Source organism: Furipterus horrens, unplaced genomic scaffold (assembly GCF_987537825.1).
Source record: "Furipterus horrens unplaced genomic scaffold, mFurHor1.1.pri manual_scaffold_8, whole genome shotgun sequence".
Taxonomy (NCBI): domain Eukaryota; kingdom Metazoa; phylum Chordata; class Mammalia; order Chiroptera; family Furipteridae; genus Furipterus; species Furipterus horrens.
The window spans coordinates 4267644-4295622 of record NW_028327178.1 but is presented as its reverse complement, the minus strand read 5'-3'; the positions used below and the strand labels follow the sequence as shown (position 1 = coordinate 4295622).

The window sequence follows — 27979 nt, the reverse complement described above, 5'->3', positions numbered from 1 at the left end:
CGTTAGATTTTCACGATACTTATCTGTAATCGCTTTTTTTTCCAAAAGAGAAGTTAAAATTTTCCCGTTGATTCCCACAAAAATCACACGTGCCGTTACTGCCATGCGTTAGTAGCACATCTGGCCAATTTCCAAAGAAATGAGTCAAACGACCGGCAGCGCAGGCCCCTGGAATTCGGCGGCCCGACCAGAGGGAGCTCGTCCTCGGAGAAAACCCCACGGGAAAGTGGGTGGCTTGCAGCAAGGACTAAGTTTTCTCCGATCAGGCGGAGTTCACGACCCAGCCAGGGGGGGTGCGGAAGGGCTTCCCCACGCGGCCGTGCCGACCCGGCCGCTCCGTCCCGCGGGGCCAGGCCGGGGTCGCAGCTACAGGTGAGCGAGCCTCGGTCCGGGGACCGGCGGGGGTGCCGACGCCAGCGGGCAGGGGAGCGTCCCGATCCCGGCGCGGGGGGCGGAGGGGGAGCGCTGCCTCCACGGCGCGCGCCGACCCCGACCCCGGCGCCCCCCCTCGTGCCCCGTCCGCGCGTCCCCGCCCCCGCGCGCCCCCTCCGCGCCGCGATCCCGCCCCCCGCGCGCCCCCGGTGCCCCGCGCCGCGGGCCGACTTGTGGGCGCGGGGCGGCGGGCTCGGAGCAGGAGGAGGAGGAAGAGGAGGAGGAAGGCGGCGGGAGGAGGAGCTGCGGGGAGGCGGGCGGAGCGCCGCAGTCGCGCCGGCGCTGGGCGAGGAAGCGGAGCGGCCGCCGCCGGTGAGCGTCTGCGGGGCCGGTCGGGGCCGGGCTGGGCGTCCGCTCCCTCCGCGGGGGCCGGGCGGCCGGCTGCCGAGCGCCCCTCCTTGGGCCGTGGGGGCCGGGGCCGGGGGGGGGGGGGCGGCCGGCGCACCCCGGGGCCCGGCGGCGCGAGGCCCTGCGCCTCCCCGGCGGGCCAGCGGGCGGGGAGCGGCGTCCGGGGCGCCGGCGGGGAGGGCCGAGGCCTGCTTCCGCCGCCGTTCGCCCGACCCGCGGCCTCCCGGGCCGCCGCCTTTGTGGCCCGCGGCCGCCGGGGAGAGGCCGGAGCTCGGCCTGGCCTGGGGCGGCGGCGCGGGGCCTGCGCGCTCGGCCCGCTCGAACCCGGGGCTCGGGACCGGGGACCGGCGACCCGGGGCTGCTCTCCGCGGGGGGCGCTGCCGCGAGAATCCACTTTCACGGCTGCGGGGATGGTGGGGGTCCGGCCGGCGCCCCTGGAGCCGACGCAGGCCGCGGGTCCCAGTTTGCCCCGGGAGTTGGCAACTTCAGGGACCCCGTGGTGGCTCCTGGTGGACCGAGACTGTGGCCATTTCTCCTGCGGGTCCTGGCACAAAACTTGGAGTGCGTGCGGGGCTCGGGGTGCCAAGGTCACGTGCAGCCGGAACGTGGGATCCGGGCTCCCCTCCCCGCTTTCTGGGGTGGAGGGCCAGGTGGGAGCGCGCGGCGGACCGCAGGCTTCCGGGAAGGAGGCGCAGAGCGTTGGGTTCGGGGCCAGAGTCGCTCCCCGACGGTGTCCTCGCACCACGCAGCCTGCACCCCGGTGGGAACGTGAGTGAGACGGACGGTCCCGATCACGCTCCTCACTGAACGGGCTCCTCGGGGCGAAGACGGGCGAGTCATCAAACTAAAGTAAACTGCGCTGCCCTTGGAGATGAAGCCTCTGGGGTGTCCCCAACCCCAGGAGGCAGGCATTTCTCTCGACCTGTTTCTTCACCCAGCAAATGCCGCAACGTGCAATACGCTTCGCTTCCTTGAATGAATGAAGTTTAAGAGGCATATTTAGGGCTCAGGACAGTCAAGCGTTACTGAAAACCATGAACGACACGGGTGGCCAAGTTTCACTGGGAGAGCCCCGAGGAGGAGCCTGGGACCCAGCTTCGCCCACCCAGGCTCCCCATTTCGCCCCAGCGCGCGTGCGCCCCGATGGCTGGAGTGTCTCGGCTCTGAGGTCCCAGCAGCGACTCTTACGTTCTGGGGGGACTGGAGGGTCAGTTTGGTTATTCACCTGAACCTTTGTCCCTTTTAGGACTTTGTTCAGTATCTCTTTGAAACACTTTCCATCTTTATTATGACTCGTCAATGTCTTCTGAGTTGGTGGGAAGTACACTGTTCCTTTCCCTATCTTTATTTATTTCATTCTTACGAGGACATTTTTTTTTCATTGCTTTTAGAGAGGGGGGGGGAGAGTGAGAGAGAGAGAAAGAGAGAGAGAGAGAGAGAAAGAGAAAGGAAGAGAAAGAGAGAAAGAAACATCTATTGGTTGCCTCTTCCAGGGATCAAACCAGCAACCTGCATATGTGCCCTGACCGGGAATTGAACTCACAGCCTTTCCATCTATGGGGTGACACTCCAACCAGCCGAGCCACCTGCTGGGGCTCCTTTCTCCTTCTTTCAATGGAAAGACTGAAACAGGACGGCCACAGCATCCAGGGACACACCCCCAGGCGGCCTCCGGGCGCCCTGCCTGCCCTGGGCAGCACCTTGCAGGGAGTGGCAGAGAAGAGGGCTGGGTGCCATGACCTGGGCTGGGCCCGACCTGGGAGGAAAAGCGCCCCAGTACTGACCAGATTCCTCCCCATTTCACCGCCCTGGGTCCTGAGGGCTCCTTTTAGTGGCCCTCCTTTTAGGGAACAGAAGCAAGTATCTTAAGACGGTCCTGTTACGTAACGCCACTCCTCACCCGTGGTATTTTCCCTGTGGTCAGTTGTCAGGAAGCTCTCGTGTTACGCGTAGTTGTTAACTTTTATTTTGCTCATGGAAGTCCTTGTGCAATCTGACTTAAGAGTTGTCACATACTCCGAGAAAAGGAGACGTTAGGGTCCGGTTCCGAGTGTGTGGCCTTTATTTATGTGTAGCGTGCTCTAACCCACGGGCGTGGGTGTGTCTCTTACTATGTCCTGAGGGCAGACAGGTGCGTCAGGTGCGGGACCCAGAGCCAGCAGCGCCTCGCACTGGTTTCTGTTGTGAGATCTGGGACCGGAGCGAAGGTTGCCTGTTGCAGTTCCCTGTCCTTGTCCCTCACCCCCTCCAGTTTTGGCGATGGCGCACCTGCGGTGCCGGCGTACCTTTGTCAAATGACTCCTTTTGCAGGGGAGGCATCGATAATACTGGCATGTGGCACAGAAAGGGCGAACTTTTGTGCGTGACTAGGTCGATCAGAAGAGCTGCCCGGATAGTGAACTGGCAACAGCGGAGGGCCGTGATTTCAGCGGGGCCAACAGTGGGGTGGCCATTCATTTTATGGTCACTTCGTTTTGCTGGATGGCCTAGTCACCAGGGAAGGCTTTAGGCCTGGGGGTACGTTTACTTGGAACTCAGTGTCGTCTTTGGCGATGCACCCAAACAGCAAGTCTTACTTAGTTGGAGCAGTTGTTTTTAGGTGGCCGTTGGTCTTGTTGCCAGAATGGACAGACTAGATAAAGTCATGAAAGATGGCATTCCTCCCGTTGCACCCAGAGGACATTTGGGAGGCGTTAGCTCTTTGGTGAAGAGTATATATACATCAGTAGACCCTGAACTCATCTTCCAGCCCCTCAGGTGGGAGGCGACAGAGGCCTATGGGGAGGGCAGCGATGGGGTCGCTGGCCCTGGGTCACTCAGAGGCGGATTTAACGGTGGGCGCACGGGGCACGTGCCCTGGGCCCCGACGTCGGAAGGGGCCCACAAAACCCCAACTTTACACTTCCTTCTAATGACACCAAGTTTGGTTTCATACGTGCAATTTTAGTTACGTACAAGTTGTCAACTTGCGGGGCCCTTCCGAAGTCCCGGCCCAGAGGGCGCGCACCCGGTGCGCCCGCCGTTAAATCTGCCCCTGGTCATGGCAGGGGGCCCGAGCGGCACAGCACACGAGTGGGCCCACCCGTGGCGCCCGGCAAGGCCCCGCACTCGTCGTCCTGCTGTGTTAATGTTGTTTGATCGCTCCTACCAGCGGTGGCACTGACTTTTGTTTTCCTTATTCAAAGGGCATCACACTCGGAGACTATGTCTGGGCCGCGGTGGCTGCGGCCTTGTCCCCGGGCGCAGACTGATGCGTAGAGAAGGGAGAAGATAAGACCAGATCTCCGAAGGCCTGGGAGACGTGCAGCTGCCGGAGCGTGACCGAGCCCCGAAGGTGTCACGATGCCCTCCTGACATTTCCAACAGGTAAGTTCGTTCCTGAAGAGGCACGTGCGCTCTGCAGCAGCTTGGAGGCAGCATGAGATTCTCTGTCATGTGCACACTTGTGTTCGGAGTTTCTTTCTTTTGTTCAGACGGCCGCGGAATAGGTGGTTCCTCTTAGATGAGATTTTCATCAAGAACAGTTTTGAGAGTTGAGGCTCTTGTTCAGAACTCTGTAGACAGGATGCAGTTACCAGGTGTCCTCAACAGCCTCTGGGGTGACGCTGCTGCAGCCGCACCTGCGGTGACAGCTGTGACTCCGGCCGCACTCGGAACACGCTGCCTGTTTGAAGCAGTGGCCACCCTCTTGTAGAGCAAGGTGAACTCCTATTCATAGGCTTGTTACTTCATTTTGGTTTTGAAGGAGAGATCCTTTTGAACAGTAGTCAGTTTTGTCTATTGATATTCTTTAGAAGTGAGTACACACACACACACACACACACACACACTTAGGGAATAACGTTATTACCAAATACTGCAGACTCAGACTTTGTAAGCATGCCCCAGTTGCATGAGGATTTTGGTGGCTTCGCACATTTGCAGACTTCACTGCATTGGCGAACTAGAAGGGCGCTCCTGATTGCTGACCAGCGTCATTCTCAGCCAGATGATGAGGGACCTGACACCAGGGTCGGTTCCGTGGTGACCAGAGTCGCACACCACATGGCCAACTCCAGAGTGGGAGCTGGGGTCCGCGGCCCTTAGTGCCGCAGGGGCGAGGCGCTTCATTGACCGCCGGGAGCAAGGGGGTTTGCGTTTGTGTCTTCATGGTGCACGTCCCCGGGGGGCTGGCTCCGGGAGGGTGACCTGGGTTAGCTGGGGGAGAGCTAGAGAGGACAGGGCCATTATCTCAAACACGCCGAATCGACCCGGAGCCGTATCATCCACCTCGAGTTTCTTTTCTCCTCTTTCCCAAGTGGCGTTGCCCGTTTTCTGTCTCTTAGTTTCCATCCTCGATTGGGTGGAGCTCGTCATATTAGTGATCTCCCAGACAGGGCATGGTGTGGGCGGGGGTGCGGGGTCGTGTGTGAATGTTTGCCACCTCGCATATCAGAAAATGCCTGTGTTCTAAGTATTTGGTTTCTAGTCCGTCTGTGTAGATTTCTACGCTGTTGTTTGAGGCCGGGGCAGCCTAACTCGGAAATCTCAGCACAGCAGGTAAAGGTGGGTTTCTGCCTTCACCACGTCTGCTGTGGGCCTGCGCTCCTCCCGCATCGTCCTGGGGAGCAGCCTGCTTTCCCCTGCGTTCCCTTCCCATCCCCCGTGGCGTGGGGTACCGCAGCAGGTGCACGGGCTGGCGCTGAACTGTGTGCCGCAGAAGGGGCACGTGGCGTGTTTGTGCTCAGTCCCTTGTCCAGAGCCGGTCACGTGCCCCTGCGGGGATGCCGAGAGAGGCAGGAGCACGCAGGAGGCCGCTGGCTGTGACCTGTGCCGTGCCGAAGGTCAGCTTCTCTTGGCATTTTCCAGGCGCTGCCCCGCCGCCCTCCAGCCTAGCGCTCAGTCGGTGGCCCTCGTGTCCCAGTCATTTGTATGTCGTTTTCTTCCCTTTCTGGACGCCTGATAGTCCCTTTGTATCATCTCCTACATGCCCAGATATTACTGTGGTGTGCCTGGTTGGTCCTTTTTTGGATGTACTGAGCATTCCAGGGATCCTTAGAGTCTGTAAACTTGTACTCCTTGGCTTTGGGGAAATGTTTAACATTTCTTTTTTAATTCTTCCCCTTGAATTTTTTTCTTTTCCTGACGGAAGCTGTGTTGCATGTTGGACCTCCTGGATTGCAATGTTGACTTTTTTTTTTCTTTTGTAGCCTTTTCTCCTCAATTTTTAAAAATTAGCTTTTGGGGGAGGGGGATTTTCTCCGTTTTTCTCTTTTTGAATCGTAACCCTTTCAGTGTCAACATCGCTGTGAACAACGCTGACAGATTTACCCACAAGTGCCAGGGTCGCTCCCCAAGACTCTTTTCTCGATGGCTAGAAAAGTAAATCACGATGGAATAATTCGAATTTTATGTTCTGTTCACTTTTTTTATACCTCAGGTTATGCATTGATACCACTTTTTCTCAGGTTGATCCGAGTTTCGAATTCCGGGTGGCCCTCCAGGGCTTAACTTTGGCCGCAGGAGGTTTTGTGTCCTGAGTGCCCCCTCTCCTCTGGTCTCAGGGCTGCCAGGCCTTTTCCTAGATGCGTTTTTGCTGCTTTGCTCCCAGCGGGCTGAGGTCCCGGCCCGTTCCGACCATGATCATCTGTTTCCCGTATCTCCTTGTCCTTGTGGGTTTTTTTGGGGGGGGGGGGGGGGCAGAGGATGGTAGAGATAAAGGAGTACCTGTTTTATAAGTTCATGCAAAGTTTTTTTGGTTCTTTTTACTAGTTTGTGTCTGTTTGTGTCCCTAGCGTTGGTGAACAGTGACGCCTTTTATCTTGGAAGCTCACGTCTAATTTTTCCTTAAATAAAGGTTTTTGGTTAGTGCCCTCAGGAAGACACGGCTGTGTTGCTGAGCTCCGTGTGACCTAAACATGAAACGCCCGCTGCTCTGCCGTGGACAGGACACGTTCTCTTCCGTGGGGTCATTTTAAAATCCAGAGATCCCATGTCTGGCAGCTTAAAATAAGTGATTCCGTTTGACAGTGATCTTCTTACAATCCTGTAATGTTTTCCATTTTTTAAGATTCTTTCATTATTTGCTTAATAGAGCTGTGTTATTCATTGGAATAATTATTGCTCTTCAGGATCCCCTTCAGCGCTAAAGAGCGGGGAATGAGGTTTATGTGTGCTCTCACATACATTTAGTACGTGTTGCATGGATTAATTTTGTATCCCAGATCTGTTATTCTTAATTTCAGTGCACTTATTATAGAAACTGCAGAAAGATTGTTTTAACTGAACACTCATGTTCTCTGATGCAGGCGGAATGAAAAACTCTTGTATCCCATGCAAAAGCATTTGAGAAGCTGACAACTTGCTTTTTAAATGGAAGCTTTTGTGTTAAGGTCTAAAGGCTGTTAGTGATTTTTATGTGCGTGTTGCCTTTAGGAGTTAAAATTCCTTCCTTTAGTAGTGCAATAAAGTGAAGAGATTTTGTGTATAAATAAATAGCCTTACGTTTTGAAGAATGGAAAATAATGAAACACCTTCGTCCCTGTGCTATCTGGTCAGCAACGTGGCCCCAGACGGAAAACGGAAACCGAGACAGATCTTGTTGGTCAGTGTGTGTCAGAATTCTCCAAGGATGTTCCCTGCTCCGTGGTTTAAACAGCGAGGCCCTTCCTTGTCCAGAGCAAAGTGGCGGGCGGTTCTGGGCGTCTGCTCTGTTTCAGCCAAAACGGGCAGGGGCTCAAAAAGGTGTAAAAACACACCCGTTAAAATTCCGCGTGCCCAGGGAGGGACTGGGGTGAGTCGTTAGAGGAGCGTGCTGCTGTTTAAGTCCAACAAGTAAAAATTCAAACAGGAAAATTAAGGAGTGACTATTTCAGTTCCTCGTTCTTGGACGCCAGCTCCATTCGTGGTTTAATCGATGGCGCGCAGGAGCGTTTCTTTCAGATTCGGTTGAACCGGAGCGCCTGGGCGCTGCTTACAGGAAAAGTGCTTCGCGGTGCTTGAGGAGCAGGGCCCGCGGGTTAAAGGGCGGACGGCCTCGGGCTGAGTTTCCGCTGAACCAGATGTTGCTGGAGGCGGGCCTGTCGCGGGCATGAACTGTTTCCCTGGGAAATCCGGGGCTCGGAAGGTCGGCCCACGGTCCACGGCAGACGTAGCGCCGCCCCGTCTGTTCTGTCAGCGGCCTACGAGGTGGGAGTGAGTCACTTGGAAACTGATCGGAGCTTTTGCTGCAGCGACCCATTCATTTTTAATTGTATTAAATTTTAAGTTATGTGACAACTTTTAAGTCCATTTTTCTTGGTTGTCTTTAAATTTCTTTATCCACCGTGGTAGCCATGCAAGGATGCGTGTTGTTCTTTAAAATCAAGCTTACTGTGGTGAGAGCAGAGGCTCTAAAAGAAGGCAGAGCGCGCGTCTGCTGTGTGTCCGTCATGAGTGAAGAGCCGGAGGTTTGACCCCACGGGCAAACGGGCGGGGTGGCTGGAGACAGAAGACAGGAGACTCCCGGGCCAGAGAGAAAGGGCTTTCTCCGGGATATGGTCGGTGGCCAGCGGCCAGCATCTGGGCCACCTCCCTGAGCACCAGTGCCATGCGGAGGGAAGAAAGGAGGGAACCGGCGGAGAAAACAGGGGAGGCACCCCCGAGGCCTTGCGGTGACGCCGGAGCGACAGGACAGTGGCTGGGACTAGCGGGGCTGGGCATTGAGTGACCGGGTTCTGCAGGGACCCTGAAGCTGGCCGAGATGGGGTTCATGATGTGCCGGTTGTGGGGTGTGAGAGGAAGCGAGGACACACGGATGGTTCCAGATGTTTTGATGTGAGCCGCTGGGAGAAGGGAGTAGCCGCGGGGAGAAGGGAGTAGCCGCTGGGAGGAGGGAGTGACTGCTGGGAAGAGGGAGTAGCCGCTGGGAGGAGGGAGTGGCCGCTGGGAGGAGGGAGTAGCTGCCGGGAGGAGGGAGTGGCTGCTGGGAGGAGGGAGTAGCCGCTGGGAGAAGGGAGTGGCCGCTGGGAGGAGGGAGTAGCTGCTGGGAGGAGGGAGTAGCTGCTGGGAGGAGGGAGTAGCCGCTGGGAGGAGGGAGTGACTGCTGGGAGGAGGGAGTGGCCGCTGGGAGGAGGGAGTAGCCGCTGGGAGGAGGGAGTAGCCGCTGGGAGGAGGGAGTAGCCGCTGGGAGGAGGGAGTGGCTGCTGGGAGGAGGGAGTGGCCGCTGGGAGAAGGGAGTGGCCGCTGGAGAAGGGAGTAGCCACGAGGGAGGGAAAGGGTGCCAGGAGAGCTGGTGGGGGTGCGATGGGGAGGCCCGAGCTCCCTGCTGAGCCCACTGAGTCCCCTCTGTCTCTAGGAGCGGTGGCCATGCCGAGAAGGGAGCTGCGGTAACCCAGGCTAATAGAGAAATCTGGGAGTGGGTGGCGCATTGGTGCTTTTTAAAGCACAAGAACCAGTGAAGTCGCCGAGGCCACGAGTATAGATGGAGAGGAAGCGACCGAGGACGCGCCCTGGGAGCCCCAAGATGGAGAGACTGGAGGCCGCTGGGGCCGTGACGCAAAGGCCGGGTACTGCTGGTGGGGTCCTCGGATGAGCCCCGGAGAGCTGATGCTGGACGTGCAGCGCGATGTCCTTGGTGACCCTGACCAGAGCCGTTCGTGTGGTGGTGGTGGAGGAGGTCTCGGGCGCGTGGACAGAACGCTGGGCCTCGGGACACGCGCTTTCCCCCCAGTGTTTGCTGCAATGAGGATTGAACAGCGGCAGCTCTTCCTCCGCCCACAGCTGGTGGGGACAGTGGGGCCGGCTGAGACAAGTTCGCTCCTGCACACGAGACGTGGCGTTTTCAGGACTGATCCCACCGAGAGGGGAAATGGTGGACGGTGAGGGAGATGCTGTGCAGGAGGAGCGGGGCTTTAGAAAGGTGTGTGCACCTACGGAGAACAGGATGGAGGGGGATATGGCTACCCGGGCTGCCAGGCTGCTACAGATGAAGTGGGAGTCTGAGGTTTCTCTGTGATGTTAATTTTCTGGGTGAAACAGGAGGCGGGGCAGGCAGCTGGGATCGCGGGGTGGGCAGTGAGGGTCACAGGTGAGAGGCGAGCTGTGGAGCGGGTGGCTCAGAACTGCGAGGGCGGGAATGGACCGGGGAGATGCGGCTGCATTCCCAGGCGGCATGGAGGCCCCACGAAGTTCCGGGTCGTGGCCGTGAGCGAGACCAGAGTGGTCACAGGTCTCTCCAGCACACACCCTGGGAAGGGTGCAGGCGTGGTCCGGGCGCAGTTGGACTTAGCCGATGTTGTGGTTTTGCCAGGAGAGGTTTTCGGAGTGAGAGCCGGGGAAGGGAACTGAGGGTCTGTGCTGGGGAGGGATCGTGAATAATCGCGGAAAATGAGCTGCGTAAGGAGGCAGAGGGACAGTGAAAAGTCGGAGCTCTTCCTCTTGTCTTTCAGATTTTGATATGTCAGGTCATTCCCTGATTAAAGAGACACCATATAAACCGTTAGATTTGCAGAAAGAAGGAGGAGGCTGCCTCGGTTCTAATAAAAGAAAAATAATACAATGTTTTTATCTCCGGATTTATGTCTTTGTTTGGCCTAGAAGAGGCCTTGCATTTTGCTTTAACCCGATGGATTTATTCAGCCATCCCCTTTAGAAAAGGCACAAACAAGCTCACCTCCTTGATTCTCATTTGGAAACAAAGTACTGAAAATAACGTTTCCAAAGACTTCTGCGGTCCGTTGACAGTCCTGCTGTGTTTCCTCCTGGTCTGGTTTTCCTCCCTATTCTTTCTACATAATCGAGACCACACTTACATACGATTTTGTTTCCTGTGCTTTTGCTCTTAACAAATGAACAATATGAACTTTTCTCCCATGTTATTTATAACTCTGTATAAATATCAGTTTTAGTGGTTCCCTCAAGCCCCATTGTGTAGGTGTGCCAGAATTTTGTTTACAGTTCTCACACTATTGGAAATTGGAATGCTTCTGATATTTAAGATTTCAGCTTATTTATTTTTCATGTATACTAATGCAGGGGACATTACGCTTTGATTTTGTATTATTTCTTTAAGATTTATAAAAATAGCGTTATTAGGTCACTGCGTATGAATACTTTTAAGAGTTGCATGTAGCCAAGTTATATTTTTACAGCTCTATTAAGACATCTTCATGTAATCAGTATCATTATTTAGATAAATCTTTGCTGATTTGACTTGTGAAAAATCATTACTGTTTTATTTTGCATGTCTGTGATTCTAATGAGAGTCGGGATTTTTCTGGGAATGTGTTGAGCGAGTTGGTTACTTACGTGGAAAAATACATGTTATTCTCTGGCTCATACATAACCAATACGAGACGAAGCAAGGCCTTCCGTTTGAAAAGTACAACTTCAGTCCTTTTAGAGGAAGTCCAGGAGAAGCTAATGCTTTCAAGGGTCGGAATTTCTCAAGAGAAGAGAGGGGCAGGCAGTGAAGGACAGCTGACAAATTCGACTAAAACAAAACGAGAAACCTCTGTTCTTCACGGCTCCATAAAACGTAAACTAAAGAGTCAGGACTCAGGTCCCCGACAGCTGCAGAGAGAATAATCACTGAGCTGGCGTGCAGTGATTTGGGGGTCTGGACTGGACCTGCTGAATCCAAAATCTTTCTGTTGTCTCTATTTAGCCCTGCATTTAAATGATTTTTCCCACAGTAATCAAAACAGAACAGCTGATGAGAAGCTGACTAATTGGACGTCCCCGTGAGCGTCGTGTGAGGGGTCCCTTTCCCCTGCGGTAGTGCCGACGGCCGGGGGCTTGCCGTCCCAGGGGTGGGTGGGGGTACCTCACTGTGCCTTGTATTTTACAGGGATCAGTGACCGGCGCTGGGAAGCACCTACCCCCACGTGGTTAGTGGTCATTTGCATGTCGTCTTTGGGAAAAGGCCGATTCCAGCCTCTAGCCCATTTTAAAAATCGGGTTATTGTCTTCCATGTATGTGCTGGGTGCAGGCCCTTTATCAGATACAGGACGTGCCAATATGTCCCCCCTTTCTGTGGCCTGCCCTTCTCTCAGTGACGGGTTTTGGAGCACCAGGGTGTGGGGTTTCCGTGAAGCCCCACGCTGAGCGGTTTTCATCAGCAAGAGTCCCAGCTGGTGCTGGTTGTCTCCAAGGTGCTGACCCGTCCATTCGGTGGACAGGTCGGCCCTCTGAGCGTTGGGTTTTGTAGAGACAGTTGATCATCTGCTTGGTTCCATCACTGCAGAAGGGAGTCCCCCTGGGTCCGGACTTTTTTCTACCCATTTCCAGGTGAGGAAACTGAGGCAGGGCTGCCCACGGTCCGTGGGAAGTGGCAGCTGTGGTCTGAGCTCAGGTGTGCGGCTGTGGAGCTGCGCTCTGTCCGCAGGGTTCTGTCCGCGGGGCTCTGTCCGCGGGGCTCTGTCCCGGAGCCGCAAGGCCAGCTCGCACAGCCGGACAAAGTGCTGGCTTCCGAGCGGACCCAGGGGTCAGCCCTGGTGCCCGTTTTCTTGCCGCTTCCTTTGTGACTTTGGGCCAATCACTGACCCTTCTGACATTTAGTAGAGCTCTTGGAGGATTCAGATGGTTAATGCCCGTCTGCAGTACACACGTGGTAACCTGTGACTGCGTGGTGGTGGTGGCAGTGGCAGTTAAAAAGCCAGGGCAGGGTGACAGGAAAGCCCCCCCCCCACACCCCGTGTGAGTCGGGCATCTCTCTCGCGTCCTAAACGTGCTTCTCCCACAGCCGTCTTGTCCGCTGTGCGCGGTGCTCGCTTCCACTCTGTGCCGGAACCTCGCGGGAGCGAGGGCTTGGTCCTTCGTCCCTGGGGTGTGACGTGGCTTGTAGCTGTCCCCGACTTTTCGGGAGAGCATGGTGTTTCATCAGCGTCAGGACCGGGACGTGGCCTGGACTGATCCAACGGGGCAGGTGTGGGGCCCTGGCTTGGGGGCTCAGCTGGTGGGAGCGCCGTCCTCTGTGCCAAAATGGGGGTTCGGTACCACGTTGGGGTGTGTGGGAGGCAACTGATAGATGTTTCTCTCTCTCTCCCTTTCTCTCTCTAAAATCAGTTAAAAATCTATATCCTCGGGGATTAAAAAAGGCTAGGCAGGCACAGGAGCGAAGAGGTGGGCTCACATTCCAGAAGTTTCCAGCATCGCCGTGGATGGTGAGAACCACTCGCCGTGCGGGGTGAACTCAGCCGCCAGGGTTGGTCAGCTGTCGGGCGTTTGGCCGGATAAGGGGTCACTGCTGACGCCCACGGGAGCAGAGCCCCAGAAGGGCCTGCGTCGCGGACAGGGAAATGGAGACCGCGGCGTGAGGTCCGTGGAGTGGGGCCGGGCAGGGGCCGGGCAGGGGCGGGGCAGGAGGGGGCAGACCCGGGAACAGTTGGGCACGCTTAGGGAGAAGGAACGAGGAAAGCTGTAGGAACCGTGACCCCGAGGGCGTCAGAGTCCTGCTTCCCGTGATTCCAGGGCGCAGAGACGCAGACACACGTTCCCTAGCGGGACCTCCTGGGCCCCAGCTGTGGGTGGCGTGCTGGTTCTGTAGGAGATGCAGCCTGGCCCGCGGTCACGGAGAGCGCCCGTGCCTGCCGGGCCTCTGGGCCGCTTCTCCTGTGCGTTGGAGCAGTCACCAGTGTCTGGGTGCTCTTTCGGGCATTTACTCTACACACTTAGGCATTTAAATATATACCCAGAGGGGGCTGTAGTTGCGTGTTTTTGCGCCTCGTCTGTCCAGCATGTGTCTTAGACCTCTTTCTTTATCTGCGTAGTATTTCAAGGTATTGATGGAGATTCTAACTTACTAAACTAGTCCACTGCTTTTTGATGTGTATGATTATTGTTTCTTGGAAGATCCTTAGGTTAAGTCCACATGTTCGCCGAAGTGACTCAGACGGTGAAAGCCTGTGCAGCGATCAGGTGGGCTCGTTCTGTCGAATCCGTGGTGTGCTTTGAGGCACCAGCCTTCCTCTCCGCCTCAGCTTCCCCATCTGGGCAATGGGAACATCACTGCTGCTCCTGCCCCTGTTATCCATAAGACGTTTTTTAAAGGAGATCACACCCATGAACACGTTTATGCCTCCGAACTAAGTGGAGTGGTCCACACTGTTATATCTCAGGGCCCGCAGCTGTCAAACGGGGCAGCCAGGCTGTCCGTGACCTTGTGGTTTCTGGTTCCGATAGAGCGCTCCCACGGCGTCACACTCCGCGTGCTCGTGCTGGATTCACAGGGATCTGAGGCGACGTGAGACCCGAGGTCTAGCACCTGTGAGGCCAACTGGGGCCCAAGTTACCAACGATAGGCTGGTACTCGGTAAATGACCGAGTAGTATTAGCCTTGTTTTTGTTTTTTTAAATTAATGCTGTAGGAACATCATTTCCCATATGTCCTTGTTTTAGGCACGAGTATATATCCAGAAGACACATTCCTAACAGCATAATTCCTTGGTTGAAGCGTATGTGAACTTAAAGCTTTGATAAGTATTTAAATCACCCCCCACCAGTTGTACCATTTACACTTAAACGCTTCCTTACGGGTGCCCGTGGTCCACACCCGGGCCGGCGTTGGTAGCGATTGAACTGCTCCAGCTCCTGAGTGAAAGACACCACCTGGTTTCGTTCTGAATTTCCTTTTCAGTGACTGTTTAGAGTTGAGATTCAGTCTGCACACAGCGAGACTCACCCGCTCTAACGTGCTGCCCGTGGTCGGTACAAGGGCACTCAGGCGTGGGGCTGCCACCCACACACAGGTGCAGAACGGTCCCCGCCGGCCCCCAGCGCCTTTGACTTCCTGCTGCCTTGTGGTCAGTGAGCTGAGCGTCTCCTGGGGGTTGACCGGCCCCCTGAGTGAGCTCGCCCTGTCTTGCTTGCTGTATCTTTCTTGTGTCTTTTCTTGCCTTTCGTTCTTTCCTCTGTCATTCTTTTTGTGAGAACAGGCCACTGGGATAGTTTGCCATCATTTGCATATGGGCTCGTGGGCCTTTTGCTTACTGATTTCTCAGCACCCTCTACTTACAAAAAGGAGTCTTTTGTCATGTGTTTGCAGTTTATCTTTCTGCTGCGTGCCATGTTTTGGCTATCTGGATATTTATAAATTTTTTTTTTTTGATTTGTGGGTCTTTTCCTTTACGGAGTCAGGGTTTTATGTAAAAAGGCTGTCTGTGGTGCAGGATTTTTATTGTAATATTTTTGTCCAGACTTTTATTTTCGATGTTTGCATATTTGATCCTCCTGAAATTTATTTTTATGTAGGAAATGAAGGCAGAAGACTTGCCTCCCGCCCCCCCACCCCCGGCCCCCAGAGGGCTCTCCAGCCTACTCATCGTCATTTCTTGAATAATCCGTGGTCCCCCCCAACGGTTTACCACGTCCCCTTAGTTACATGCGCTTTTGATATGGGTCTTGGTCTGGGTCTGGATTTCTCCTCGTCTCCTCCCCCAGCTGTGAACGTGTGTTCTGATGCCTCGTGGTGCTCATTGTCTTCTTTGCCGCTTAGAATTCTTCTTGCTCTTTTTTCGGTTTATATGTCAGAGTTCGCGCTATCATTTTGTCAGGTTTCTTGAAAAATCATCGTTGCTGGTCCTTGGGATCGTGCGTCACTACTTGGACAGGAGGAGGCTGCCTCATCCGAGAGCAAGGGGTGTCCTTCCGCGTGTCCGCAGGACAGGGATGGTCCCCAACCTCAGGGGCTGCCGCTTGTCTACTCGGGGTGCGGGATCCCAGGAGAGCGCAGCTGTGTGGGGGGTGTATTACGGGAAACGCCCCTCCGTGGAGCTCCCACTGGGGGTGTGTGGGAGGCCGGAGTTTCTGCTCACACTCGAGGTGAAACTGCACGTTGGAGCAGACCGGGTGTAGACGCAGCGGCGAGAGGCCCGCGATCTGAGTCAGAAGAGAAGGGTTTCCACTCACGTGACCCTGGGCCGCTTCCCTCCCTGCAGCTTTGGTGTTGGAGACGTGGCGTTTGTGTCCCGCGAGGATGTTATTTATGGTAACGTGAATGCCTGTATTGTCATTTTAAAATGAACCGATCATGACATATTTGTACGTGTTCTCGGTCTTCGTTTCTAAGAGGCTCCGTTTCAGTCGGCGTGACCCGCAGGGACGAAGCTGCTTGCAGTCTTCACTGCGCTGTACGAGGAGCCCAGGACGCGCGGGGACCCCTGAGGCGCGCGGCAGACCCCCAGCGGGGAGCTTGTTCCAGGGGCCCCCCGTGGGCCCTCGGCTGTCAGCCAGGCTCCGCCTCCGGGGCTGCTCCTTCCCAGAGGCAGCCGTGTGACCTCACGGGGCCCACGTTAGCCTGTCTCAGACCCGGGTTCCTCATTTGCCAAATGGCCGAGAAAGCTGTTTCAGTCGTTGAAGGTTAAGTAGTTCGAGGCCGTCTTTAATTTTTTTTATTAGGTGTGACAACGACAGGCGTGACTGTGTCCAGCCTTTTTTTTTTGTTTCTTTTTTTTAGAACGGGATTGTGAAATTACTTAAGGATGTTATCTTCTGCCCTGATGTATAAAATATTCATAAAGCCTTTTCCCTTGCAGCGTTATACACAGTTTCAAGTATATGTGTAAACGTAGGTTTTTACAATTAGAAAAGCAGTAAAACTGATTCAGAACGTTTCCTGAGGCAGCACGAGACAGATGGTAACCCTAGAAAGAGAAGGCATGTATTTTTAGAAGTGCAAACAGAAAAACAGATCCTCTCAAAAATTCCAGCGTAATCTTTGCCTAGAAAATGAAGGGAAAAGATACGAGACCATATGGCCTAATAGAACTTTGTAGAGTTTCTGATGTTTTAGAGTTGGATTTTGTTTATTTAATGTTAGTATTGAGTTGCATATGGACCGGCAGTTGAGAAAGGGAATAACTAATCGAGTTGATAATTACCAGGTATTTTGCTGTGGTTCTCGGACCCTTGCTTTCTAGGAAATGGATACAGTGGTGGGAAGGCAGAGCCGTGTGACCCCACGTTTGGGGGGGTGATTTAAAGGCGAACACCTGTCCCGCAGGCGCGCTGGTGTGTGCATCAGCCTCCGCTGCCTGTCCCGGCAGAGCACGCCCGTTCGGTTCGCGCCGCGGTTCATTCAGCAGGGGTTTGTTTCCAGGGCGCCTTCTTGGGGCCGGTGGGAGCTCGGGGCTGGGGGTTCAGTGCTGAGAAAATCATTGACGTCCTCCGCTTCCGTATCGCTGACGGTCTGCTGGGACGATGGGCAGTAGTCAGCTTATCCGACAGGTCCCAGCACACGTCCATGCACCCGGTGGAAATCCTGGGCAGGAGAAGCGTCGGGTCTTTGAGAGCCGGTGACTGGGAGGCGGGGGTCTCACTTAGTCAGGGGGTGCGGGGCATGCTTGCTGAGGAATTGAAAGATAAGCCGAAGTTCGAACAAAGAAACCGAAGAGGAGAATGAAAAACGATTGAAATCAAAGGGCTCGTAGCTTCAAAGGTTCTGGGTTGGGGGAGACGGTGAGTCCAAAGGCTTGTGATGTGAACGGAGCAGAGGTCAGGTCAAGACCGGGCCCAGCGTGGAGGGCCTTGTTCTATAACTTTATCCTAAATAGTGATGAATGGCCCCTTCAGGCGGGGGTCGGGGTGGCCAGGGTGTCGCACGGCCACACCTGGTTGGAACTGGGTGTCTACATCCATTGACTCCTGATTCCCGAGCCCCTCCCACGCCCTCGGAGCGGTCCTGGACTCGTGGGAGACATCAGTGGATCGTCGTCGGCAGCCGTCCGTCTCGAGAGACGATGGTGTAGCTTCTTAAGAGTCTATCTGCACCGCCGAGAATGGCTGTGCAGTCCGACTCGGGAGTGACACGGTATCTGTCTCCTCCCGTGTTGAATCGACAGTGAAAATCCCTGCTTCTGTGAAGCTTATGTTCTTCAATATAAAGGTGGGGGGGTGAAGAACACACCAAGTAAGGAAGTCCTGTTCCCCGCTGGGAGAAAGTATGGCAGCCCCGTAAGAGGCTGAGTGCTGTGGCCAGCGCAGGCCTCACCCTCACCGAGGAGGGGGCCGCCGAGCGGCGACCCGAGGCAGGGAGGGCAGAGCTGCGAGTGTCTGCGGCACCAAGGCCTGAATGGCAACACCTGGCCCAATTCAGAGGGTCCAGGGGGCCGGAGCCGGGGCCAGGGGACAGTGGTGTGAGGCGGGGGTGTCACATCACATGGGGCCGCGCCGACCTGTGCATTAGGGGTTTACAGGCCCTGTAAAGACTTGTTTGTACTGAGTGACATGGGGAGTTATTTTGGGATTCACTCTTCCTGAAGTTTGGCCATTGGATTTGAGACAGACGCGAGTCTGTAGGGGAAGGAGATTGGGCTCTGGCCTCCTTCTGGGCTGCCTGCCCCACCCCGGGCTGGGTCTTTACCTTCAGAGCTCTTCAGCACGCACCTGCCTGTGTGTCCCTACAGCCCGGGCTCCCTGTGCGTGGCTCCCAGGGGCGTCCACCCAAGGCCAAGGCGGGCCCATGTGTATTACTGCCGAGTCAGCTGTGTCTGCACAGTGACACACAATTTCTGATGTCATCACCAGCGCACCGGTAACTGGTGGCCCCAGCAGGGTCTGCAGCTGCGACTGCCTCCGGTCAGGTGTCAGGTTGCAGCCAGTGAATCATTCCAATGGCATGTTCCTTAGCGTCACCAAAATGACATCACAAAACTGAGGCATTAGGAGGAATTTCTTGAAATAGAAATTAGACGTGAATAAAGCTTTCTTTGCTGTTGACTCAGGTTTGAGTCTCTCCAATGCTTCTATGTGGAACTTGAACTTTTTAAATCAAACTGTTGTTAGGAAAGTTGAAGAGGCCTGTGGCCTACTCGGGAAAATTGGGCAGGGCTCTCCTGGAGCTATGGATGGTTCCAAGGGACTGTTTTCAGTATCTTACATTTTATTAGGAAACTGTTAGCCCTTTTTAAAACTGAGGCAGTTTGAGATCCCTGAGTTGTTTTACTTTTTTTTTTTTTTGTCATCGGAGTTACAGTCCTGGTAGGTTGTGGCGTGCGTGTGTATTAAAGAGGGGGATGTATGGACTCAGGAACTGGGACGTGTGCGTGTGCACTAGACCATACTGGTATTTGAAGCCTTTCAGTCCTTCCCCTTGCACTCAGACTCAGGCCCAGATACCTTGAACTTGGCCATCACGTGCCCCTCATGCACGGCCCAGCTCAGGCCCATGGGTCTGCTTGGCGTCTGCATCTGCTGGTCCCCTCTCGGGGCCTCGGCACGCGCCCTCCCCTCACTCGAGAACGTTGTTCTGTCTGCCCCGGTCTTCGCTCTGCGCCGCTCGCTCCTTCTCGTCATTCGGCGGTGGCCCAAATACTGGCTCATCGGAGGGGCCTCGGGAAGAACCCCAGTAGTCGCTGGTGACCTTCTCCTTTATGGTCTGTCACAGCGGCCGACTGTCGTGTCCTGCTTGGTCCACTTGTGTCTGCGCCGCCCAGACGGCCTCTCCCAGGAAACGGTGACGTGGCCACGGGGCCGTGGGGCTCGGCGACCGCCCAGGTGTGCTCTTCTTCGCACCTGCTGTTTTCTCTGGAGACAGACCTTTTTGTGGGTCCGGACTCCTTCGAGGGTGTGACGATCATGACGGGAGAGGGAAGAACCTAGGCAGGTACTGGGTCTGTGAGCTCGGGGGGTCGCAGAGGCTCTGAGACCCGCCTCGGGCCGTACCCGCACACCCTGTCCCGCAGCGGGCCCCGGTGCCGCTGCGAGCTCAGTCAGAAACTGCCAGGCGCTGCCCCAGGACTTTGTTTCTGTCCCCGTCTGACTGGTAACACCGCTATGGTCAGGCACTGGGCCAGGTTTGCGGCTTTCGGGCGACGGTGCCAGGTGGCCGCTGTCCAGCGTCTCCCTGCTGTTGCTCTGCCCTGCCTTGGAAGCTGCGGTTTCTCATCCTCAGTGTGCATCGGGCATCTTCACTCCTCTCAGAGCCAGTGAAATGTTTGACACATAGAGGGGAACAGGCCGCAGGGGGTTCGCGAGCAGAAAGGACATCCTGCAGCCGCCCGACCTGGAATGTCTGGGTGCTTAGCCTCGTGTTTCTTTTGCTCTGTGACGACGACATTCTCCGAGTTTGTGCCTGTGCACTCGACTTGCCATCCGTCTTCAACTGTTGGGATCAAAGAAAACTGCATTTTTCGATGATGGTTAACATCCGTCCTTCCGTCTCTTTATAGTAGTTATGGGGTCGAGTTTCTTTGGCCGTCATTCCAGGCCTGAGCACGTCGCGGGAACCCGTGGGGACAGACGCTGCGCTCTAGAGCTTGCTAACGGATGAGCAGCTGTCCGCATGTGGCCTTTAAAGATGGAATTGCCAATCCTTGACCGATTTTTAGAGCAGGAAGGTCACTTCATTTTGCGAAGGACATTTAGCCAGTTTTGTGCAGTGTGGATTTTCCAGTCCAGTCACTTCCTTGCTAGTCAAGGAATGTTTATTTGGTATCAAAGAATTTAAGCAAGATGTGTTAAGTATCTAATGGTGGTTCCTTGTTAGGAATCTGAAAATGAGCGAGCCGCTTTAAGAACTAAAGTCTGGTTCGGGACATAGGAATGGAATGCAGTTGCTTCTGAGTCACGATGGGACACCCTGTTGAAGAGGGACAGATTGGGTACCTGGAGTCCAGGGAAGGGAGAGAGACCCCTCTGGCTGGGCGATCAGAGAAGATTCCGGCAGAAGCACCTCGTTGTAAGGAATTCTCGGAAAGGTGGGTTAGGAAAGAGGAGGAAAACACGCACCGGGGCAGCGGCTAACGTAACGAGAGCCAGGCGCCCGGGGAGGAAGTCGTGGCCTTTGCTGTGAAGGTGGAAACTGAGCCGACCTTCCGAGCGGGTTAGCTGGGCCTGACCCTGTGGGCTGATGTGCATTCCTGAGTTTGAGAGACTGGGGTGACACCCCAGATAGACCATCGACAAGCCATTTGGACATTGATCCATTGACCTGTTTTATCAATAATTTGCTGGTTTTCCATTGTAAACGTACTTTCTTTGTGGTTGGGGCTAAACATCTCTCTCCTGTATTCACATCATTGAGTTTTATGGATATTGGTAATTAAGTTTCCTTCACCTTTGACGCCCAGTGTGTGGGTGGACAGTGTGGAGTCATTGCTCGTGGGTCAGGTTTTCATCACACAGGGAGGCCTTCTTCGGCCTCAGGTCCCCCTGCCCGTCCTGTGAAGACAAACAGTGCGGTTTCTACTCTGAGGAATTGGACTTGGACGCTCTCTCTGATTAAGAGAAGGTCGCGGAGCTCTGGGTGTACAGAGGTGTCCTGTCTGTCGTGGCTTCACGGAACAGGACAACTTTTATTGTTTATCCTTTCTATGTTTGGCTTTAAAAAGCTTTAAAGATATTTTATGTTCTAACTAAACTTAGATGTCCACAATTAGTTCTTTAATATACTTATAATTTATTCTCATCTGTGGTATGCGGAACGGAATCCACTTTTATTATTTTTCCAGATCAGTGACCAGTTGTCTTGGACCTGTCGATTAAAGAGCATCCTTTTCCCTGGTTTCCCTGCTGGGCGAACACCAGGCTTCCGTGTGGGCCTGGGGCCGCGCCTGCGTGTGATGGTGCTTCTTTATTCATGTATGTCTGTGATAGACCTGTTTGTAATATTATGAAATCATTTCCTGTTAGTATAGAACATCACTTAGTTGTGGCAGCATTTATAACTGACTTTCAAACACTTAACGTGCATACTATTAGGAAGGATCTTGAACCTAGAATGTGCAGATTTCCATGAAGATGTCTTTGCCTTCCTAAACTATTTCTGTAGAAAGACACGTTGCCATGAAGTTAATACACAGTGCTGAGCATGGTAAGTTATGGTAAGTCACTGACTGACGGCTTCAGGACTAGCCACGTGGGCACGTGGGGCCACGTCCCAATCGGGGTGCAGGGTGTGGTGAGCGACCGGAGTCTGGGCTTGCACAGTAGCAGCCCACGGATCTGACTCATGCCATGCAGACTCATTATACATTTTTTTTTTTTTTTTACCAGAAAGCCAGTTTGTTCGTTTTTCCTTACCATGTATTTCCTCGTCTTTTACTATTTCTGTTGATTTTTTCTTGTGTTTTTTAAAATTCTAACAATTTTATATATATTATTCCCAAGTGAACAGATTACTTATATTTTATATAAGTTGCTTTTTAATAGGAGGTAGTAATTCATCTTGATCCTATATCAACAAAAGAACTAGATTCCATGACATGATGGTTTTCTGTCTACTCCTGTACCTGTTAGCCACGATACGTGGCTTTTTATTCTTGTCAAAAGAGATGACATATTGGGATGTCTTACTTTGAGTACAAAACCTAGACTGTCTACTAAAAGGAGTGATTTGTCAGCTAAAGTACATGATCATTATATTATCCAATTTTTATGAATGCTTCCATTTTTGTCAAATAATATATGCTAACAATTTACATGTTACATTTTTATGCTTGAGTAGAAGATAATGATACTTCGATAGCGAACTCATCTGCTATGCAAGAATGTTTAAAAGGAACATTCTGTTCTAAATATTTAGATGTATTTTCATTTTCACAACTTGCTCAAAACCATAGGTCATAACAGTAAGACTTTTAAAACTTGCTTCTTCCTTTATAGAGATGCTATTGCTAATCCCCTAGGAGGTTGTCTGATCTGAGTGGTTTTTACTATACAGGAGTCCCTCTCTATATCGTGGTTCACTTATCGCGGCCTCACTGTATCGCGGATTTTTAAAAATATTAAATTTAATTATTTATTGCGGATTTTTCGCTATATTGTGGGATTTTGTGGTACTGTATATGTATGTTGTTAAAGTTATGTAGGTTTTAGAGTACAGAATAAACGTAAGGTTCCTCCTCCGCGGGGGGTTCTGGAATGTAATACCCGCGATAAGTGAGGGAATACTGTAAATGATTTTTCGTGTGGATTCTGTCCACGTAGTAAGCAAATCCGATTTATCACTAAGTAAACATTTGTAAGATACCTCTCTCCTCTCAGTTCCTACTGGGTGTTAGGTCGCTGTCTTACTAAGGGGTTTGTATTATAATTTATCCATTGATGGGTCTCTCCCCTACTGGATTACGAGGCCATAAACCGGGCATGAATCTGCACCTCTCCGCACAGTGCTGGGTACGTAGTGGGGCTTAGTAAGTAATGCGTGCGAATAACGCATGGTGGGGAGGTCAGAATTGTACTGCGTTGTGTTAGCATTTTGCTCAAGTTCAAGCTGATCATCTTGTCACGACGTTGTACTTAATAGTTGCAGAACTGCAGAGCATGGCCCCCGAGAACCTGAGGTGTGTAGTTTAAGCAGAATGATTCTTGGGACCTGTTAATACCGTTACTATGACTTAGGAGGCCAGGATTTTTTTCCCTCGGAAGTGACTTTCAGAGAGGCTTTACAGACTCAAAATCATATCCTTTCAATGGGGGACCAGTCCGCAGAAACAGCTTAGAAGTTACATTTCTGGATACAGAAGTCAAATTTGTCTTTGGAAATTGCAAACAAAGAACAAAGAAGAAGAGAACATGTTGATTCTGGAACTATGCTCTCCCCTGGGCGTGCCCAGTCGCAGGGTGCACCGAGTGAGGCTGGGAGCGCAGGTGAGTGGGCGTCTCAGGGACAGAGGGACGCTGCTGGGCTTTCCCCAGGGAATTTGTCACACGTGGTGGGATGCTTTATTTCTTCTCACTTTTGCTGATGTTTAAAATTTTAAAAATATGTAGTAGTTGTCGAGCACCCACTAGGCTTGTATTCCTGCGGTTCAGTGGAGCGCCTCAGAGTCGGCGGCTGGCCGGGCGCAGACTGGGCGCCGGGCCCTGCGTGACTTGGTGCCGAAGGGGAGCGTTTGGGAAGATCAGAGCTCCGACCCCTGATTCGGGGGAAGCAGGCAGACGAGGGCCTGATCTTAAAGCATCATGAAATGTTTGTGAAATGCTGATGCCGTAGGAGGCACCGACCGACCTGCTGCGCTGGGTGAAATGGAAGAAAGTCCCTGTTAGAACAGGGACCCGACCTTCCTGCGCACCCACGCGGGGGTCCTTGTTCAGGGGCTGAAGGGTGGAAACTGAATAAAATCGTAAAAGTTTTGTGAAAAGTTTTTAAATGTGACCTCTTCCGACAATTTGTTTTTATTTTTCATTTTTTAGAAAATGGCTCCAAAGGGGCGATGAAGCTGGAGAAGTCCATCGATGCAGCGCGGCCCGCAGCCTGTCCAGATGTTCGCGGGTGACGTTCCGGAGAGAAATTGACCCCCTCGGATTAGGTCCTTCGTCATAATGAAGAAAATTAGTCTTAAAACCTTACGGAAATCTTTCAATTTGAATAAAAGCAAGGAAGAGACGGATTTCATGGTAGTGCAACCGCCAGCCCTCGCCAGCGACTTTGGGAAAGAAGAGTCCTTGTTTGGCGGCTGCTACGGGAAGGACACGGCCAGCTGCGACATGAACGGTGAAGAGGAGAAGGGCGGCAAGGGCAGGGCCAAGAGCGAGAGCCTGATGGGGACGCTGAAGAGGCGGCTGTCCACCAAGCAGAAGCAGAAGGGCAAGGGCGGCGCGCCCGCGGGGAGCGCGGCCGACGACGACACCTTCTCCTCCTCCTCGGCGCCCATCGTCTTCAAGGACGTGCGGGCGCAGCGGCCCATCCGCTCCACGTCCCTGCGCAGCCACCACTACAGCCCCACGCCCTGGCCGCTGCGGCCCACCGCCTCGGAGGAGACGTGCGTCAAGATGGAGGTCAGGGTCAAGGCCGTGGTGCACTCCTCCGGCCCCAGCCCCGCGCTGAACGGCGTGCGCAGGGAGTTCCCCGGCCTGGCGGACGGCGTGTGCGCGGAGCCGCGCGGGGACCTGCGCCTGCGCCTGGACGCGCACGGGCCCGTGGTCATCGGGCTGACGCCTCAGGACTACATTCAGTACACTGTGCCTTTGCGGGAGGGGACGTACCCGCTGGAGGGCTCGCGCAGCTGCTGCCTGGACGGGCCCTCTCCCATGGAGGTCTCCGCCGTCCCGGCCCCGGACGACGACGACGACGACGAGGACGAGCAGCAGGTCGACCAGGAGCTCGCGGGGGCCCCGGAGATGTTCGTGGACGCGTCGGTGGGCGGCTTGCTGATCGGCACCACGGGCGTCCTGCTGCAGAGCCCCCGCGCGAGCCACGGGGACGCGCCCCCGCTGTCCCCGCTGCTACCTCCCGCGCAGCCGAGTGCCATCCAAAGGAACTTCAGCGCGCTGGCCGGCGCGGGCGCCCACGTGGCGGACAGCGTGCGCTGCCATTTGAATTTTGACCCCACCTCCGCCCCCGGCGTGGCCAGAGTCTACGACTCGGTGCAGAGCAGCGGGCCCATGGCCGTGACGAGCCTCACCGAGGAGCTGAAAAAGCTCGCCAGACAGGGCTGGTACTGGGGGCCCATCACGCGCTGGGAGGCGGAGGGCAAGCTGGCCAACGTGCCCGACGGCTCCTTCCTCGTCCGGGACAGTTCCGACGACCGGTACCTCCTGAGCCTCAGCTTCCGCTCCCACGGCAAGACCCTGCACACGAGGATCGAGCACTCCAACGGCAGGTTCAGCTTCTACGAGCAGCCGGATGTGGAAGGACACACGTCCATCGTGGACCTCATCGAGCATTCAATCAGGGACTCGGAAAACGGAGCTTTCTGCTATTCGAGGTCGCGCTTGCCCGGGTCCGCGACCTACCCCGTCCGACTGACCAACCCGGTGTCGCGGTTCATGCAGGTGCGCTCCCTGCAGTACCTGTGCCGCTTCGTCATTCGCCAGTACACCAGGATCGACCTGATCCAGAAACTGCCTTTGCCGAACAAAATGAAGGACTACCTGCAGGAGAAGCACTACTGAAGTTAGGGGGGCCCCGCGCCCCGGGAGGGAGGGAAAGAGACGGAAACACAGTTTACAGACGCTCATTGCTCTCAGAATCTCTGCTGCCATACTCTTTCAGTTTTATGTGTAGAAGGGTAACGGATTTGTTTTCCGGTGCAGAAGTGTTGGCCAGGTGTCTTGGGTTTCTTTTCGTTCTTTGAAAAGGGAAGTCTTGACCGTTTAGAAGTATGAATTCTCTGTCATCGATGTGCAGAATAATCACAATGTGAATGATCAGATTCTCCTTCCCCCGCCCCCGTCCTTTGCTGCTATCCACTGTGATTTTTATGCATTAAAAGCACATTTCATGTGTATTCAACCCTAAGTGAAGTTGAATGAAACCTTTAGAATGAAAATTACTGCGTCGCTTTAAATGGCCCATTTTCAAAGATAGTGTTGAGTAAACACAGAATTTACGCATACACTGAAAATGATTTTTTAATCTCATACTTGAGAAAAATCTACGTAGAATTATGAATTGATGCAATCTTGGGTACTGGAACATGGACCTGCAGCGTATCTTTTATGACACTCATTTCTAAATTATTTTTAAGCTTGTGCTGAGTTCTCTCTCTCTTTATTTTTTTATTTTTTTGGTTGTGAAAATTTGATTTTTCTGTTGCCTTCGGTTTCATCTTGTGGTTTGTCTATTTTAATAAATGGCCTTACATTAAAAAATTGTAAAGAAATATATACCACCAATTTAGAAATTGTTGCCTTTTCTGTCCTTAAGCTCTGATACAAATTGTCATAACATACAAAGACCTATGAAACTAGACATATTAAAGAAACACTAGGTGGTCATAGTTTCCTGTGTTAGCTGTTTTTATGTTATCTCTAGTTTCCGTCGCTAGAGTTCTGTCTGTGATTTCTTCAGCTTAGTCAACATTTTGGGTAAACCTGATATAGGACTGATGTTCGCAAACAGACTGGATTCTGTTGGACATTCAAGTTTTATATTAAGTTTTCAGTGGATTTGAATAGAAAGAAAACATGTTTTAAGGTGGGATTTATAGTTTTCTTTTATGTTGTCACTATTAAGATGTATTAGATTTGACCCTTCATCCCATTGAGAAAACAAACAAGCAGCCCAGTGACTTTAGTTGAAAAATCGTGGAAATTGTGGAATACCCCGTAAGAAAAATATTGAAACCATCTTAGATATACAGAACTCTTGTTGCCTACCATCGATAGTGCCATTTAAGAACAGGTTTCCTCTTTGTTTCTTTTTAAGTCTTAGGGAAATGAACATGGTTCGATGTTTTCTCCTGTATTCAGTTGTTCTGGGGGGAGGAGGGTGATATCCCCAATTCTTTTTAGTTATTTTGAAATGTGGTGTTTCCTCACTGATTCTTTAGTGTCGTATGTTGGGGTTGCCCCAATCAGAAAATGTTTCCATCTTAGATGAAACCGGTGATTTAAGACATTTCTTCCTTGGTCACTCAGTTTTCCTAGCTCTTACCCCCATTTCAGAACAATAGTGAAGATCGGAGGTCAAACATAGTAGCTTTGTCACTCAGACATGTCTGTCCCCGTTTTTTTCTCTGTTTGTGTTGTAGGGTCAGAACTGGGAATTAATAAGGAAACACACAGCGTCACAATATCATGTGATGGTATTTTGACTGAAAGGGAAAAGGTACTTAATTTTGGTGGAATGTAAACTGTACCTTGTTACAAAGACTCATTTTCTGATGTGTTCGCCTAGTAAGAGGGAATATTGAGTATACTGTAATAATATAATTTTAAGTGTTCACAATAAGCTATTTGGATTAAGAACTATTACAGAGTTGTAAACGTATCACATTAATGCAAGACATTTGAACTATTTTTTTGCAAAACTATTTATTTTTAAACAATTTAAAATATATTGAGGGTGAGTTGAAAGTCCCTGTACAGCATCTCTGTTAGATGGCGGGCATTGTCACAGAGTCCCCGTATATTAATAATAGGTGTGGAAGTGGCTTCTCATGTCTCTCAAAGCATTTCCACGTGTGTGTTGCGAGGTGCCGCTGCACAAAGGCCTTTGGACTCTGCCCTGAACCCCGTCTCAGCGTGTGGGCCTTGCTGTTCCCCACGTCCTCCTCGGTGGGAGGTGCTTAAGATCTAGCCATTGAGTTTCAAGTTAAGATTATTCTGATTTTCATCTGAATGTTTTTAAAATTGTATTTTGTACGTTTATGGAGGGTGAGTCTCGATGCTATTCTCATTTAGGAAGTCAATTCTGTGTGCTTTTGTATATTCATAATATCAAATGCTTTAAAGTAAAATGCCCTCTTCTAATCCAATTTGAAATTCTTAGGGTCTGATACTGTGTTGATGAAAATAAACAGATTTGCCAAGAAATTACTTCCAAAGAAAGAAGTATTGCAGTATTTTCTGCCGTTG

General features: G+C 52.9%; 1 protein-coding gene across 2 annotated transcripts; it reads left to right on the top strand.

Moving 5' to 3' along the window:
- The first annotated feature begins 200 nt into the window (after positions 1–200).
- On the top strand, positions 201–26400 carry SOCS6 (suppressor of cytokine signaling 6). 2 transcript variants are annotated; one of them, XM_090285396.1, is made up of 3 exons: positions 201–372; positions 3966–4146; positions 23873–26400. In XM_090285396.1, the coding sequence occupies exon 3, from the start codon at positions 24002–24004 to the stop codon at positions 25571–25573; it is 1572 nt and encodes a 523-aa protein (XP_090141522.1). In that variant the 5' UTR covers positions 201–372; positions 3966–4146; positions 23873–24001; the 3' UTR covers positions 25574–26400. The 2 variants fall into 2 exon arrangements, with proteins under 2 accessions (XP_090141522.1, XP_090141521.1); XM_090285395.1 differs by lacking the exon at positions 201–372 and adding an exon at positions 687–744.
- Positions 26401–27979: the final 1579 nt, after the last annotated feature.